The sequence below is a fragment of the Meleagris gallopavo genome, chromosome 21 (assembly GCF_905368555.1).
Source record: "Meleagris gallopavo chromosome 21, MGAL_WU_HG_1.1, whole genome shotgun sequence".
In the NCBI taxonomy this organism is placed as follows: Eukaryota; Metazoa; Chordata; class Aves; order Galliformes; family Phasianidae; genus Meleagris; species Meleagris gallopavo.
Genome location: NC_139424.1, coordinates 3,482,449 through 3,499,224, shown reverse-complemented (window position 1 = coordinate 3,499,224; position 16,776 = coordinate 3,482,449). Strand labels below are relative to the sequence as shown.

Sequence of the window (16,776 nt, the reverse complement as noted above, 5' to 3'; positions counted from 1 at the left end):
CAGTTTTACAGCCAACTACACTGAACTGTGCTTTCCTTGCTTTGTTGTGTGCGTGGTTGACCTTCCAAACAGCATTACCTTGGGGGCTGAATTCACTTCAGTTGGTAGGAAACAGCTCAAAAAATTTTGCCTTAACCTTCTGCAACCATTGAAGTTACAGGAGTTAAGGGAAAACCTCTCCCTAATGGAATTATTAAAAGCCTAGGAAGTGAATAGCTGAACAGTACAGAGCTGCAGTGCAACTGTTTTGGTGACAGACCAGGATTCCCACTCCCCCAGGCAGCACTCGGCTTCTTCAGCCATGAGACGTCCTCTTCTCTTCCAATCCCCCACCTCATTCACAAAGGGCCTTCCAGCCACAACACGTAACAAAGCAGGGGCTTAGGAGATAGCTCTCCTCCATTACACAGACTGGATTCATCGATACAGCAGATGAATCTTCTACATCGGCACCAACACAAACACAGATTATAGCAGATGCAGATGAGGACCTAAGGAAGGTTGAACAGGCAGTATGGGAAATAAAGCCCAGTCTCAAAGACTGATACTGCCATCAGTGCACACAGCTCTGTGCCTACACACCTGTCTATGCATACATAAGGGGTAGAAGGCTCAAGGAGGATTTCTGCAGCATGGAGTCCCTTTGATTTATATCTACCATCCCTCCATTTAAGCTATTGGCTTTTACAGACATTCTTTCTGCACTGAACTCTTTCGCTGCTCCCTCCCCCAAGCTTATCACAGTCAATGAGAAGACAGTTTCCAATGCTCACCATGGGAGGGAAGAGGAAACGTACAGAAACATCCGTGGAATCTGTCTGTTAAATTAGACTGACTCAATGGAATTTGGCATTTGATATCCACGCAGCGTGGAAATCATGCACAGCTACATCCTAGGATGTCATCTGTGCAACATAAAAGCTCTTTGAAACAGAGCCTTTCAAAAGAAGAACCTGAGTCTAAACACTTTTGCACAGCTGGCTAACAGTTGCAGTCAGATCCCCTGCCTCCAGTACACCCTACACCCCCAGCACTGCTCTGTTCGTTCCTAGAAAGCTTAAACTTTGAGGAAGGAGTTGAAGGAAAAAAAAAAATCCATAGGACCTTGACGAAAAGTACAAAGCTGGGATGTGTAACACCAACTATCTCTTGGAAATGCACTTAAGTTTCTAAAGAACACGTCTGCAATTTGACTTTCCACCTGCCTGTGAAAATCTATCTAGAACTGACAGTGACTCTGATTTTCGTTAGATTGTAAAGCTGGTTTTTAATCAAAAATCACCATCTCCAAGTTTGCACCAACATGTTCATTCAGAACTGATCTGACTTTGAAGTGGCAGGAGATTGATGAGAGTTATGAGTGGAAAAGCAGGATGTTGACACATGCCAGCTTGTTCTCAAGTTCTCTGGAGAAAGAAAACTGTTAGGAAAACTAGCGCAGGGAATCAGCAACCCTGTGACCATGTTTGATACTTCAGGGATGCTCCTGATGTGACCACAGCCTCCTCCAGCATCCATAAAGCCGCTACCCAGAGCTGTCAAAATCCCCTTGCTATATTAGATAATAACAAAGCAATATTTTGTTCAATTTACAGCCACCAAAATGGCCCAAATCAGTCTCTTGCATTTATGGGCTCATGTAGCTGGTTTTCAGCATTTCCTTCAAACTGGAAACAGCTATACAGAGCCTGTACCCTGATGCAGGAGGATAGTCTACCTGGATTGAGAAGGATGCACTCCCAAGTTTATTTTTTCCCCACTTATGTGCTGCTGCCTGCATGGAGCTACATCTCTGTCCCTCCAATTCAGCCTTCTGTTGCCAAACTCACAGCACTTACCAGCAGCAATGAAAGCCACATGCATGACAGGAACACAAGGACTCTGCCCAGACGAGGCAGTGTTTTTCATTAACATTATACTGGCACCAGAACCCACAAATTACAACCCGAACAAAAGGCAATGTCAAGAGGAGAGCACTGAGTGTATCAAAGGGGAAAACATTAGGGTGGTAAGAACAAATCTTGGCTTTGTATTAATTGCATGATGTTAATCTGTCCATCTAATGTACGTGTGCCAGGTTTTTCCCCTACTCTGAACAGTGGAGATATGACTGTTATTGCAGGTACACCCTTCTGAGAGCTAAAAACAAAACACATATGGAAGGAGACAACCGTGTCAGGTAAACAGATCCCCAAACCTTTCCAACAGCGCTTCCTCCACCTGCTATCTCTCCCTCCCTTTTCCTGCTCTGCAATGCAATCATTTCATTCAATCCAAGTCTTGCATTTGTTCAGCAGCTTGCAGAGCACTTCATGAACTGTTGGGGAACTAGATTTAATGAACCAAGGGGACCTCTTTCAATTCAGCATTAGGTAAGTGTGCAGGCTCAGCTTTCTTTCCCATCACTTCTGTTTCAAGTGATTGCCATACAAAGAGCCATTGCATCCTCACTGTAACAGCTAAAGAAACAACACCAGCCATAGTCTTTCCTCAAATGCAAGCTACAAGAAAACCCTAAAACTTTCTAATGATCCTAGCACTGGAAAAAGGTGTTAGAAATAAACCAGTCTTAAAAAAAAAAAAAAAAATACATCATCTTATACTGCTTCAAGATCTCCAGCCCTTATTCCCTTTCTGATTTGCCAGCTCAGCCACTGCTGCAAAGCAACTGAAGCTTGAATGCCCATCAGCCAGGATTTGCCTTAGGCCCAACACAGGGCTACTTCTGACGCTTCAGGAAAGATTTTGGGGGGCAGCTGTAACCTAAACCCTACAAACACACCTGTACTCCAAGAACAGAACACACTTCTCCAGTAGCTGCCCTACTGATACACCAGATTATTCTGAATAGCCAGCTGCAGTGGCAGGGTAATGAAGCAAGCTGTCTTCCATTTGCCCAGCTCAGACACCTCCAGGCTGAACCACCTGAGGCCACAACTGCATTGGAGCAAAGCCGTGCAAAACCTCTCTGGTTAAGCATTCAAAGTGTTAATCATTCTGAAAAACAAAACCCAAAGCCTGCATATTAATTTGCTATTTAAACTGAAAAAACTTTTTCTTCCACGTCTGGCACAAGGCTGTGTCGGGCGTTACTACAATAAAAAATAATTTGGAAAATCATCCTATTGTTCCAGTCACACCCATGGGAGTTTCATGTGTAGGGAAGTAGGAACATCAAAACTGAGATCTGCTGTGTGATCAGAGCTCAGTTTGCCCTTTACATTCCAGTGCATGCTAGGAGAGAGACCAGAGGCAGAGAACAAAGCTGGAGAATGCCTCAATGGTTCCCAGTTGCAGAGCCCGAAATTTTCAAGAGTCATCTTTAGTGTAGTAGATCAGCAATACACTTTACAAGCGCACACCCACATGGGTTAGGTGATCCTATCTTTCCCTTCCTTGTTTCCTTTTCAAGCTTTCATTCCCAGTGCCCATCTAAACATAGCAACAGCCTTACAGCACCTCCCAGCCACAAACTCTTCCTCTGTGCAAACTGGAAACCTCACTCCGTGCTCCATACAGCAGTACTGCAGTACAGATGTGGTACTTACAGCTGAGTGTCATTGCTGTGCCACAGCAGCAGACTGCTGGCCACCTTTCTCCAACTCCCACTCTTCCACTTGGCCAACCACATTGATCCAATGCCATAAAACGTAACTGCATTGCATTTGCTGTAGGTCAGCTCTTCTGCACACAGTAGTCCCAATCCCCTACTAGCAGGCATTCAGCATTGCCTCATCACTGTTTAAACTCTCTCTTAGCCAGATGGCGTGTGTTTAAATTACAAGGCAGCCCACTGCACTTAAGTGTCTATAGACTGCAAGAAGATACCTAAAGGGCTCTAACAACATATTTTCAATTTAAAAGGATCTTCTACCTTTAACATACCTAAGTCTTCAGGTTTTTTGAAGTCTCCACATCTCATTTCCAGCTATATTGTTTCTTGCAGTACAGTTTGCTCATTAGAAATAAATCTTTAAAAAAAAAATTCATCCTCTTGTGAACAGAAACACTAACACCTTTCCTTATTATTAAAAAATTCTTGAGCAATCGAAAAAATCACTTCAGTGCCTCAGCACTTTGGAAGCCTCTATTTGGAAGGGAGATGGTCTCAAGGGAGGAGATCTACATTTCGGTATCCAGGTGGAAAATGGGCTTGATTTGGCCAAGTAATAACAGCCGAAAAAAATCCCATTGCCTGTGCACGCACAGTAGATTCCTTAGGAATGATAACAGCGCCTCTAACATTCCCAAGTACACATGTGGGAAATGGGACGGGGGAAGGAGCACCGAGCCAGAGTGAGGTGACAGCAGGGGGTCTGAAGGAGAGGCACAGAATGCTGTCCAGGAAAAATTCCTGCCCTGTTCTGTGGAGAATTGCAGGGATGGCAAGTTCTGTTAGATGGAGGACTGTAGGGTTTGTTGCTGTTGAAGTTTAAAGTTTCCTGCCAATGCAAAAGCGCAAGGCAACCTAGCTGTCTTCTCCAAGGCAGTCAAAGCCTCCGGTATACTTTCAGGCACAGCTTTGGTAAGGTGTGAACCAAGACAAACAACCAACCAATGCTCATGAAGCAAAGGCTTCACCAGCATTCATTGCTTTGGGATTGGACATGCTCGGAGCTATTGGTGGGAAGAGCATTGCTGTATGCATACTGAGAGGCAGCAACTGACACTGGATACATCCACCCCATTCTACACTACTTACCAAAGCTCAGGGCAGACTCCAGACAATGGCATTGAAGACTGTTGACCTTCTCCCTCCCGTCCCTTCCTATTCATGCAGATTTCTCCAGAGGTAGACAGTCAGAGGGCAAGGAGTGACGCAAAGAACATGGAAGCTAGTTCTGCTACAGCAAAAGTTATGGCCTAAATTTCACTGATGTGTGAGAGTTATTTCTGCATTGTTGCCTTTTTGTTCATCACTTCGGAAGAAGAATGCTCTGTTGCTTTACTTATTGTAGGCAGAGCAGAAAAACCCTGAAGGACACAAAGCTGCACAGCAACCGCACATCTACAGTTTATTAGTATGCTAGAGTTTGCATGCAAGCAAACTCTAAAAGTTTGCTCAAAAGTTTGCTCATGCTTTTTCTCCCTCATACACATACATGATGGTTTTCCTTTACATCTTTCAGTGCAGGGGGAAAATATATACATGGCATTTCAGTAGAGGATAACACTTTTGTGTCATACACTTCTTATAGCAGGAAGATGAATTTGGACTGAAATGATCCCAACGCATACAATCAGAAAGCATGGAACAGGGAGACACAGTACAACAGCTATTGAGCCACTTCCTCTTGCAGTCAACACGTTTGCGGAAGAAGCCTCTTGAATTTTTCAACCTGAGCCTCAAATCCTATCAGCTGTATGCAATTCTGATCAAACGTCTTTGTTTTGGGGAAGGAAAATAACAACACACACAAAAACACATCAGAGCTCACAGCAATGCCCTACAAAGCATTTAATACATTTAATGTATCTTCTTAGGCCATAGAGATACATTAAATACAAGTCCATAACCCACGCACAGTTAGCACAAAGTGCCTCCAAGAGTCAACTGAGACATAAGGTGGAATGTTTTATACAACCCCCTCCAGTTTTTAGCTGCATTCAGCCAAGTTGCAATAACTCCCATGACATCAGCAGCCCTCTTCCCACTCAGTAAAGACACATACAGTTTCATCCTTACTTTCCCAAAAGTCAGGGAGCAACTCCTCCAATGGGTACCTGGGAGCTGAAAGTTTAATTTCAGCAGAATTCTAGAAGCTGCTTTGGAAATCTTCTAGTTTGGATGCCATGAGCCACTTGGCTGCATCTGACAGACATAGTTAGAGAACTTGATTGTTTCCAAGGACATTACCCAAGAAAATGAACGTGTTGCTGTAGTCCTTGCAACAAAATTCCAATGGCTTTCATTGCAGAGGTCTCAGAAGAGTTTTAGCAGACTTTTAACTACACTATCAGGACTCTATTTTTCTGGTGCTTGGCAAAATAGTGTCTTACTATTTCTGCTCGCAACATGCACTCAAAGTTTAACCATAGCCCTACAGCCTAATTCCTACAACTGTGCAATCCAAATTTTTTCTATCGTTTGTGATATACATTAGTGACTTCCAGTAACAGCAGCCCAAGAGACAGCATTTTACTGTGTGATAGCTCAAACCATTTGGCTCAGCACCGTACCCTGAAATACACTGCAGGGAGACGATGTATTTTGCTGCAGGTTATGCTGATTTTCAGCAGCGTTAAGCCAAGTGCTGTAATATCCTGTAGACCCAATTTGCCTCTTTTGCTCTTGCATATACGATGCTGCACAGGAACAGAAAACTTGCAGCATCACAGCCCGCTGCTCGAAGGCTGGGTCCTGCTAGGTAGCAGCAGAAAGGGTGAGGAAGCAGCACATCCTGTGCCACCAGCCCTGCTCTTACCCTCCCTTCCCAGCCTGCCTGCTGAACCAAACCTTCTCTGCAAGACTCAGGCAAAGACCAACTTCTAAAGGCAAATTTCAGTCATGTGGGCTCAGAGAGGTGCGTTCAAAAAGGAGCACGATGACCTCCTTTCTGCAAGAGTGGAAGCGTACAGAAGTGCCAAGTATTATCATTTCTAGGTTTTATTATAAACTCCTGTGTATATTCATATACAATACATTGGGTTTTGCAGCTTTCCATCTAAGATCTAACCGCACCCTCATCAAGCACTCCCCAGAGCCTTCCTTTACACGAAGGGAAATAGTAATATTTCCACTTTATTTGGGGAAAAAAGTCAGAAAAAAAATGTACAAGCCTCAGTTCCCAGACTTTGCTCTGCTATAGAATACACTGAGCATTTAAGGCAATGCTTCTTTTCTTGGGAGACCGGATTGAAAACAAAGCCTTATGAATCAGCCAGCTGATAATTAAAAGCAACTAAATCCAGATCATTTTAAGCTGCACATGAGAATCTGGACTCCTCAGATGCTGAATTCCTCTGCCGATCAGAAAAGCTAGGGTCACTTGCCCAGCTGGTCACTATTGTTCTGCCCAGTAATGTTCTGGCAGGAATGCATGTTTAACAAAATACAGAGATTAGGCATAGCAAGGAATGCAGCCCCCCCTTTACTGTTTAGGTTAGTGAGGTTTGCCCTGTTGAAACATGGAAGCTTATGCATATCAGATTTTCCCTGTCCTGTGCTGCTAGTGCCAATGACAGACACAAGCTGACAGCTCAGTTCTCAGGACTGCTGCTATTTTAGCTTTAAGTTCATTAAAAGCAGCATAAGTTTGCCTCAAAGCTGCCATGATCATTAATTATATCAATCAGTGCTTTCTCAGGGATGTGAGTACTGAGAGCTTTTCTCATTTGGTAACTCCTAGAAACATCAATTTAGACCACGCCAGAGACTCAAACAGGACAGATTTTTAGCACTTCGCAGCAGAGCATCTCATCTCCAGGTGCCTTCAAATCACCCAGATTTCTTTAAAAGAAGCTACCAAATACAGCATCAGAAAGCTGATCATCTTCCTAGCATGACATTGCTCCTGACAGCTCAGAACCAGCACCTTCAGTTCAATCTACAATCAAGCACTCATTAAGAAATGTCACCAAAACAAGTCATAGAAGTAATCCTAACTGAGATCTTCAGCAATCTCACAGGAGTGCAGCTTTTACCAAGTTGGACAGCGTGCAACAGGCCAAGCCAACTTCTCAGCTCAAAGCAAAGCAATAGCACATGGACAAAGGTGTATTTTCAAAGGATTTAGTCCATGGGGAACTGTATGCAAGAAGGCTAGAAAGTGCCTGGTTATACTCTGAATTAATGGCTTATGTGTAGAGATACCAAGGAATGACAACTTCCCACAGAGGGAGCAAATGACATCTTCCACTGCATGAATTGCAACTTGCAGAGCCACATAGTAAATCTAGAATGGATCTTGTTGAGATACAGAGCTGCCAACATCAGATTCAGGCATTTTTTTCCTGCAAGAGCCCTCTTGGTCATCTTAGCACAGCAAGAGAAGTCACATTTTAGCTGGCATCCATTTTGCTGCCACTTGAAGATGTAAGCAACTCAAAGTTTGTGCAGGATAACAGCACTGAAATGAGCAGCCAGACAGCCCACACTAAGCAGGGTGGCAAAAAAGAGACCAGTACTTAAGTAACAGAGAATCAATCAGGCAAGAAGAGAGCCAGGGAGCCAAGAGGAAGAAAAGTGGCATAAATTAAAAGGTTTTTTCTATAGAGAAAATGAACAGCATTTCCCTTGGTTGGAAGGTTCAATTTATGCCAAACCCCTTTACACACAGACAGGCACTGAAGAGCTGCTGGTAGAGCTGTCACCCACTGCTGCCTTGAATGGGGATTTAAAAAACCTCCCTGTGCTCTACTGTGTTTACAGCAATAATGAGAGCCCGGAGGAGGGGGTTAGGAACATCTGAGTTTAATAAGGGCCGAGCAGCACACAGCAAAGAGAAGTGTCTGCCCTTCCGTTCAGGGCTACCACACCCCACCAAGAACTGCAGCACCAGGCCAATGGGAGGCTCAACACAGAGACGTTATGTCATCCCAATAGCCTCAGCAGCCCATCTGCCCCAAGCCTTTTTGTGATGAGAAGAAGCGTTTTGAACCAAGCTGAGAGCTCCCAGCACCACTCTTTTGAAGGGCTAACTAAGCACAGTCCTGTGGGGGAAGAGCAGATGGAGACTGACCCCAGGCAGAGACAAGCCAAGAACAAAAGGGAAGTTTTACATGATGCCATGACTAAACAGCTCCTTCTCAAGATCTTCACAACAGGGCAAGAGGGAGATCTAGCTCGTTTAGCACCTACACTGCTTCCTTTTCCTAGTGTTAAAGTGCCCTTACATCCAGCACACAGAAGGTCAGGAGCATCCTACTGCAGTTTCTCACCCAGAGCAGACCACCAGTCACTTGCATTCAGGTTCTGCAATCATACTTGCTGTGCTCCCCTTCTCACTTCTGCAAGGTTTGCCTCCAAAACTCTTCTTTTATGAAAGTATCTTTCACTGAAAAATAAAAACCTTTGGTCTACACTCTACAGTGTCTTCATGCAGTACTCTGTCAGCTTGTTCTTTTTAACCTCTCTTCTTTACCAAGTACTCCATTAAGAAGCAAATAGCAAGAAGCAAGTCTCGTCCAGCTGCAGATTAAGAACAATTCCCAACAAAAGCATACACACATACATAAGAAAACAGACCCTGAAGGCCTATTCCTAGCTATGTACCCAGCAGAGGTGGTCCAGGGGCAGTCCGAAGGACCCAGTTGAAAACATACCTGGGTGCATAACCTGATGTCAAGATTGAACATGACTAGATGCATTTCTAAGCAGCAGTACCTTACGTTAAAGCTTTGACAAATGGTATTTGCTCAGCACAAAGGGATATATCTGAATAACAGCCTCAGTCAGCTCTCATAGGACAGACAGCAGACATGCGGGCAAGAAAAGAGACCTACTAAACGCAGCTCACAGATACCTTCTCAGCTTCAAAGAGGTTTCAAAAGTCAACTGTTCTAATTTTCGAGACAGATTCTTTTATCCAGACAAGCCACACATTTCATTCAGAGGAAGTTGACCTGAACATAAAATACGTGGAAGCTGCCTTCAGTTTTCATCTCAATAGCCCCCACGCTGTGGGCCTCAGGGAGAAAGCTACTTCTAAACAGATAGAAGAGGTTTCATCTTAGCCAGAGCTATGATTTCCCTGCTCTGGAAGCCTAAAATGAGTCTCAAACCTGAAACAGCCTCCCCTTATTCTTCAATTATTCAAAATACAGTTCTTAAAAAACTTTCATCCATGTACATGCTTTACTTGCTTATCTCTTCATTTCCAAGATGAGAAAAAGCTAAGACATCAAGAAAAGCCAACACATTTCAACCATACCATTCCGTGAAATGCATTGCAAGTCAACAATTAATTGTGTCTTCCTAAAAAGGAAATGAGGAACAAAACCAATAGGAGACCACCACATTTCCCACCCTCGTTCCTTTTCGTATTACTTCTTAACTTTAATTCAGATCAGGTGCACAAATACACTAAGCAGAAGCTTTACTGATCAACTGTATGAGAAGCTGAAGATTTGTAAGACAATAACCTGATTAGTAATCTTATTTTTCACATTTTTTGCAGCTATGACCCTTAACAGAGTCTTTGAGACATCTAAATTGGCACAAAGCTTTAAGCTGAAAGACTCAAAATAAACATTATGCTTCAGTGAAAGTAAACCTAAGCACTGCCTACACCTAATTAGAAGCCAGTTAAGAGCTTGAGTAGATGGCAGAAGCGAGGCCCAATGAGTTTTAATATTATAACACAGGAGAGGTAGCCTACACTTGACAAAACAGTTTCCAGACACGCAAGGTCTGAAGCAAGGAAGAACATGAGTAGCTAACCCATCATTCCAACTCAGACCTAAAGCACTTGATGCTTTCTTCATTTTCCCCCTTTATCGAGGCGCAGCCCAATGAGATAAAACAGATACGAGCTATGATCCAAGTGTCAAGAACAATTCCCCCTAAGCAAAGCTGTTAAGTTTCTAACCTGACGTGTTTCAACTAGGGTTTCAGTGCACTAACAAGCTCAGCTTTGAGAAAAAGAACAAATAAGGGTTATTGAAAGAGACACATTTGTTAATTTATCCAAGGGGAGCACAAGTTCACTGCCACCCATTGCTTTGCCTCTCTGCTGCCTTTTCCTTCCTAGAGCTGGAAAAAGAAGCATAGATGAGAGGAAATGATTCACATAAGCAGCTGGAAAGGCAAGACAGTAGGAGATTCCTTAAATGAATACAATTTACTGCAGGAACTACAGTCACGTTTGCTATTTCAAAGCTATTCCACTGTTTCTAGGTCCTTAAACTTCCATTAAAATCACTGTTTTAATTGCATTGCAGAGCTACAGCACTAAACCCCACCAGTCAGATGAAGATCAGATGGCTGCAGAGTCCTGCAGACGAACACTGGATAAATAGTTTCAGAGTTTGGTGATGAGCTGGAAACCTTCTGACCTCCTGGAGCTCTTCATCCTTGAAGAAGTCAGGAGACCCACAATTAATTAAACAATTAAAGCACTAAAGCCTCACCCAGTAGGCTGCAGTTTGTTACGCTGCAGCATAGTTGAGCACAGTCCTTCAAACAGGGCTGGGGAGGGTCATCAGTAGTTGTAGGACTATGCATAATGTTGGCAGTTGCTTAGACTCCTAAGTTCACCTAAAAACTGATCCTGAAAACCAGCCACACAAGTGTCCTGCTAGGAGACTGCCCAATTTAACGTGCATTTCAAACACTATATCAAGGCTGAAACAATATGTAAGGCCAATAAGCACTGCTGCATGGATTTCAGACATTATTAGTCATGCAGCCCCTACAGAACTACATAGCAATTCAAGCATATGCAAAGACAGACTGCAAATGTCTTAACTAATAACCAAGATCTGCCACTAAGCCAACAGAGCCCAGAATGTTCATTTTTAGAAAGGAAGCAAACAAGAAACATTTCCACCAGAACATTTCACCATCTCACTTTGAAGGATGTGAATAATGGTTTCTGTTTCCTCCTCCAGATTTCACACACGTGCCCCAAATGCTTTTCACACTGCCCAGGGCCTCACTTATCCAGCAAAAAACAAACAAACCACCACCACCCTTTGGAAGCCCATCACCGAGACAGCCTGCAACCTGGATAATAGAGATTAAGGCAGCTATCGAGCTTGGAATGGTTTTCCTCATCAATGAGGGAGGATTCCAGCACCATTTGTTTTTTGTTTTGTTTTGTTTCCTACTTGGAGGAAATACAGTTCTTTCACAATTGAAATATGTATATATAGCAGATACCCAGACAGCTCAACCACGTCTTTCCTTACTGATCAAGGGCTGAAAAAGACAACTGCAGGAACAGGATGTCTCGTATCAAGAGATGTCAGCTGCAGAGCATCACATCAGCATGTGCTGCAACAGAGCAAAATTCAGAGCTGCAGCAGTGACTTTCAAAGCTCCCGACTGTTTATCCTTGGCTGATGGCATCCAGGAGAGATAGCAGGAGCCATCAGACAAAGCATTCAGTGGGAAATTTATGGAAAGGAAGCAAGAGTGGCCACGGTGCCATTGCTGGTGGTCACCCAGATCAACGTGATATTTCAGAGCAGAAAGTCTCATCTTTCATCCAGCACCACATGAAACCCAGAAAAGCTCAGCTACCCCAAGGCAAAGCTGCACCCCGCAGGAGCTGCCCCCAAAGGTCCAGCTGTCTGGTGGGGTCAATGCTTCCCACCCAGATTTTCCCAGCAGAAAATGAAGCTCTTTGACATTTGCCAACAACAGAACTCCACCACTCAAATTCAAACAAAAAAAAATTGCTTCAACGTGCAATATTTGACTAAGCACTCATTTTTTGTTTCAAGACATCCAGCAGCGATTTTCCCCTCCTTCTGACTTGTTATTCCCTCCCCTCTGCTTTAAACTAGATTCTCACAAGGCAAAATTTTACTGGACCAAAAAAAAAAAAAAATAAAATAAATAAAAAATTAAAAGATTTCCCAACATCATTGTTTAAATCAGCATTAAACGGTTTTATACAACACTTTATAGACTTGGAGAGGGATACGTCCTCCCGACAGCGTGTCAGCTATCCAAACAACTGAGGCATGGGAAAATCGTGCAAGAGTGTGAGATGGGGAAGGTCTCTGGCGAGCAGCGACAGCCCTCGCTCATGTAAGCGTGGTAGCTCCGAACAAAGATCTGCAGGCTAATAGATATGTAAGACAAATGACATGTGGTTCTCATTGCAGCTCGTGCTCGGGGAAGGGGGTACCTTGGAACAGATCCAGCTGGGATAGGTTTATCCCATTACTCTCCTATAATTTTCTGCCGTTTCAAACCCTTTGACAGTTACTGTAGTTTTAACATCACACCCCCTACAGACTGAGGCCTGTTTGACAGGCCAGCAAACAAAACCACCCCCACTTGGAGAAGAAATATGCACCATATGTGAGAACCACGCGAGGCCAGTGCCCGTTCTCGCACTCGTGACACACGGATGCAAATCTCAGTGCTGAGCCCAAATGGCCAGCGCTGAGCTCAGCCCCCCCGCACAGCGGCACAGCCTCGTGCACACCAGCTATTAGCGAAGGGAGGAGGAAGGGGGAGAGACAGGATGGACGAGCGCTGAATGTTAAATTCCCAAGTTCCCATTTAAGGGAATTGCAGAAGGAAAAAAAAAAAAATAGTGAAATTTAAGAACAACTGGAATCAGGTTAAGCCACTCTCCTGCTTTATACAGTGCGGCTCATTCATCTGAACAGCTGTTTCACCTCTAGAGAAATACCCAGAGAAAACACAGGGGAGGGGGAGAAGCCTAAACTGTTTGCTCTATTGAAGCAGTACTGTTCAGTAAATCAAAACTGATTTATATCAAGTTTATAAGAAGCCGGCAGGGGATGGAGGGGAGAAGAGTACGAGCTTGGGTTTTAAACAGCTATCCGAAAGCTGCAGCTCTTGACGGGAGATCCGCAATTAAGGTTTTTCCTTTGTTGAGCTGAACGAGACTTCCCCGCAGCCCAGGGCTGTAACAGTTCCCTCTGCCGGCATCCCCCGGGTCAGGAGGTTTCACAGCCGCGGATCGCCGTCCCCTCCCCACGGCCGGGACACGGGGAGGGGCTGCAGGTTTCCGCCGAGGCTCGGCTGCCCCGCGCCGCGGTCGCTCCGTGCCCCGTTCCCGCAGGTAGGCGTCGCGATGGGGCAGCGCAGCCCAGGAAGGGATGCGGGGAGGGACGCGGGCAGCCCTCGCCGCTCCCGGGCCACCGACGGAGGCGGACCCGCTTTTACTCACCGGCGACTGGCGAAGCCGCTGCCCGGCGATCCCGAGCTCTGCTCGGGGTAGTTGTGCTGCAGGGTCGACGCCGGGAATTGATAGAGGAAGCCGGTTCCCAGCGCGCATCCGTGCAGGCAGCAGCACCAGGACAAGAAAAGAGCGAAGTGCATTTTTGCACGACGAGGGTTTTTTTTTTTTTTTCCTCCTCCCCCCCGGCCCTCTTTCTACTCGCGCTCAGCGGGACCCCGATGCCGCTCCCCGGGCCGCCCCGCTCCGTCAGAGCCCCGGGCTGCTGCTGCTGCCCGCGCGGGGTCCGGGGCTGCTCGGGGCGCACAGGGCGCACTCTCAGCCCCGGATGCCTTTTCAAATTTGGCGAGGTTGGCCCGACTCCGTCAAAGGGGGCGTGGGGCTTCGGCGTTAACCCTTGCCAGGCCTCGCCGCAGACCCCGCCGCAGACCCTGCGCGGTGCCCCGGCTCGGCCCGCGGGCAGCTGTGAGCGCGAGCCGGCAGCACCGGCCCCAAACCCAAAACGTTGCCAGTGAAGATCGCAAAGCCCTGTGCTGCTCTGATTTACCGAGAGCCGCTTCTAGGAGAACCCACTGCACCCCAAAGCAGCCAAGCTGGTGCCTGCTGCTGTGTTTGAGTGACAGCATTTATGCAGGTATAGTAGGAAATAAATATTCCGATATGACTCATTCACAAGGCAGCCCCCAGTGCAAAGCTAATCCCTGCTTCTGTATGGGCATCCTGCATCCTCTTTGCCAGCACCTCAGGTAGACCCCCACCTTGGCAAGCACTCAGATGCACAGAGCTTGAGAAACTGCTCGTTTGACTCCCAGCACACTTCTGAAGTTCAGAAAGTGTGAGAGTGCCTCACAAAGGCAGTGTCCCCAGGTGAGAGCTGGCAGGGACTCTCTCCCTTCTTTGTGCATCAGCTGAGTTTTAGTTCAGTACCCCTGCACAGCCCCATGTCTGATGATGGTGTCACACATCACAGCAGCTGGTCCTTCAGAGCGCCCACAGCAAGCAGCTCCGGGCTCTTTGTGCTCACTAACTGCTCTGCCAGCTCATCTGACCCCATTGCCACAAGGAGGGATTTCATTTCCAAGAGCACACAGCTGTGTTTCTAAGGCTTCTCCCTTCAGATTCTGAAAGTTCACAGTACGGACCCTGCACCTCGACTGTGCGGCCATCCACAGGCAGTCTTGATTCACCACTGAAAGCAGATCTTGCTGGGTGTCTTTGGGGCGTCCCTATGGGGCTCAGTAAAGGCAGAGACCTCTTTCCACCAAAGGGGAAGCACAATCCCTGTGAGATGCCATAGCTGCAAAGTGACCCCAGCAAGATATTAAGAAAATAGCTGGGTCTGTCTCCCTAGGTCAACACCTGCCCCTTTCCCCACATTGCCCACCTCCACAGCCTGTACAGAGATAAACAGTACCTGGTTGGAGCCTGTAACCAGACACGTTTAGACTGCAAATAAGGCACCAGGTTTTTAAACAGCCATTCTCATTAATCACTGGAGCAAGTCACACAAGAAGGAAAGGGTAAAGTCTGCAGGGCAGCTCAGCACAGCCTCCCAGGGCTTACCCCACAGCTGCCCTCAGAGCATCCCAGAGCACAGGCTGGTGCAGGTGATGGATCAGCATCCTCTGGGCTCAAAGGGAGGTCAGTAGGTCTGGTACAGCAGTGCTGAGTTGCCAGACTCATTTAGAAGCAACCACCGTTAGCTTATAAAAATCCTCTGGTGCTGAGGGCTGAGAGGTAGGATGCCTTCTGTCCCAGTCCTGGCTCATATCTTCCCCTGTTTCAGTTCCCCTCAGCAAGGGAAACTCCTCCCTTTCATTCCATAAAAAAAGAAAGCAAACCACACAGCTCCCACCAACTCACCCAGAAGCGCTCAGCCATTCCAAGCCATTCCCTCAGCACAAGCTCTCAAGAACCCTTTGCTCAGCTTAGCAGGGCAATTAAAAAAAGAACCTTACTTTCCAATCTGTCCTCTCAGTAGGGCAACAAACCACCCCAAGTGTGCTTCTCTTTTTAAAAACACACTCAGGAACTGCTGCACTTCCAGAACACTCTGCAAGACCGTGAGTCTCCTCTGTAATCAGGGTGAGCATCTTCAGCTGTGAGTGATCATTCTCAGTTGCATGTGCACGGCCAGCCTGGGCACAGCTGTGCCAGGCTCCCACTCCAGCAAGTTCTGCACAGCTACAGGCTTTTTGCTGAAGGCACATCTAGTTTCTCGTCCTGATCAGGCTGGGATCAATAATTTTTTCAGTATGTAACTGTGCTAAATAGCACCAGTGTCTTTGTGATCCATTCTCCTGGCTTGAGTTGAAAGCTGCTAGCCATCTTTAGTTCTGAACTGTCCAAGAAGGTTGCATATTTGGTTGCATGCAAAGTTCAGCACTTCAGCCTTCACCAATTTTGCAAGACCCTAAGAGGAGATATTAAGCACAGGTGATCAGATAAGACGTGAGTTTGGCAAATCGTTAGAGACCACCTGTAGGAAGCTAGAATAGAATTCCTATTTCATGAACTGAGAGGCTGGAGGCCAGAGGTCAAATGACTTTGCTGAAGATGGTAAAGAGCAAAAGGCAGAGCCAGAAATAGAGCTCAGATCTCTAGGCTTCCATGACTCCTGCTCTGTCCCTAATGCATTTTTGCTTCTAATCTGTATGACTGACTTAAAATGAAAATGAAGAATTAATTTCCAAGCTGTTTTTGGAAGGAGAGAAGAAAAGGTGATGTTGTCTACTGCAAGGGGAGAATTAAATATGACATTTCATTTTTAGTCCTTTGGATATGCATAATATAATCAAACACAATAGCAGTAATAAATGGATATTTTTTCTCCCTATGGTGCTTATGAGTGCAACATATTCTAACAATTTCTCAAAACTCTGTTGATAAATTGGAAATGCAGTGATGGAGGTAACAAAGACAGCCAACAAAAACATAATTCCTTCCATTTATC

General features: G+C 45.7%; 1 protein-coding gene across 10 annotated transcripts in view; it reads right to left on the bottom strand.

Annotated features, from left to right (window-relative positions):
• COL26A1 (collagen type XXVI alpha 1 chain) overlaps positions 1-16,776 on the bottom strand; it is a 172,229-nt gene that overhangs the window by 143,746 nt on the left and 11,707 nt on the right. For 8 of the 10 annotated variants that reach the window (XM_085240756.1, XM_085240751.1, XM_085240753.1 and 5 more), the window contains exon 1: positions 13,815-14,184. The exons of the other annotated variants lie outside the window; for them this stretch is intronic. In XM_085240756.1, coding sequence (XP_085096882.1) covers positions 13,815-13,966 — 152 coding nt within the window. In that variant the 5' untranslated portion in view covers positions 13,967-14,184. Of the gene's footprint in view, positions 1-13,814; positions 14,185-16,776 lie in introns of those variants that run through there. 10 annotated transcript variants of the gene reach the window in all.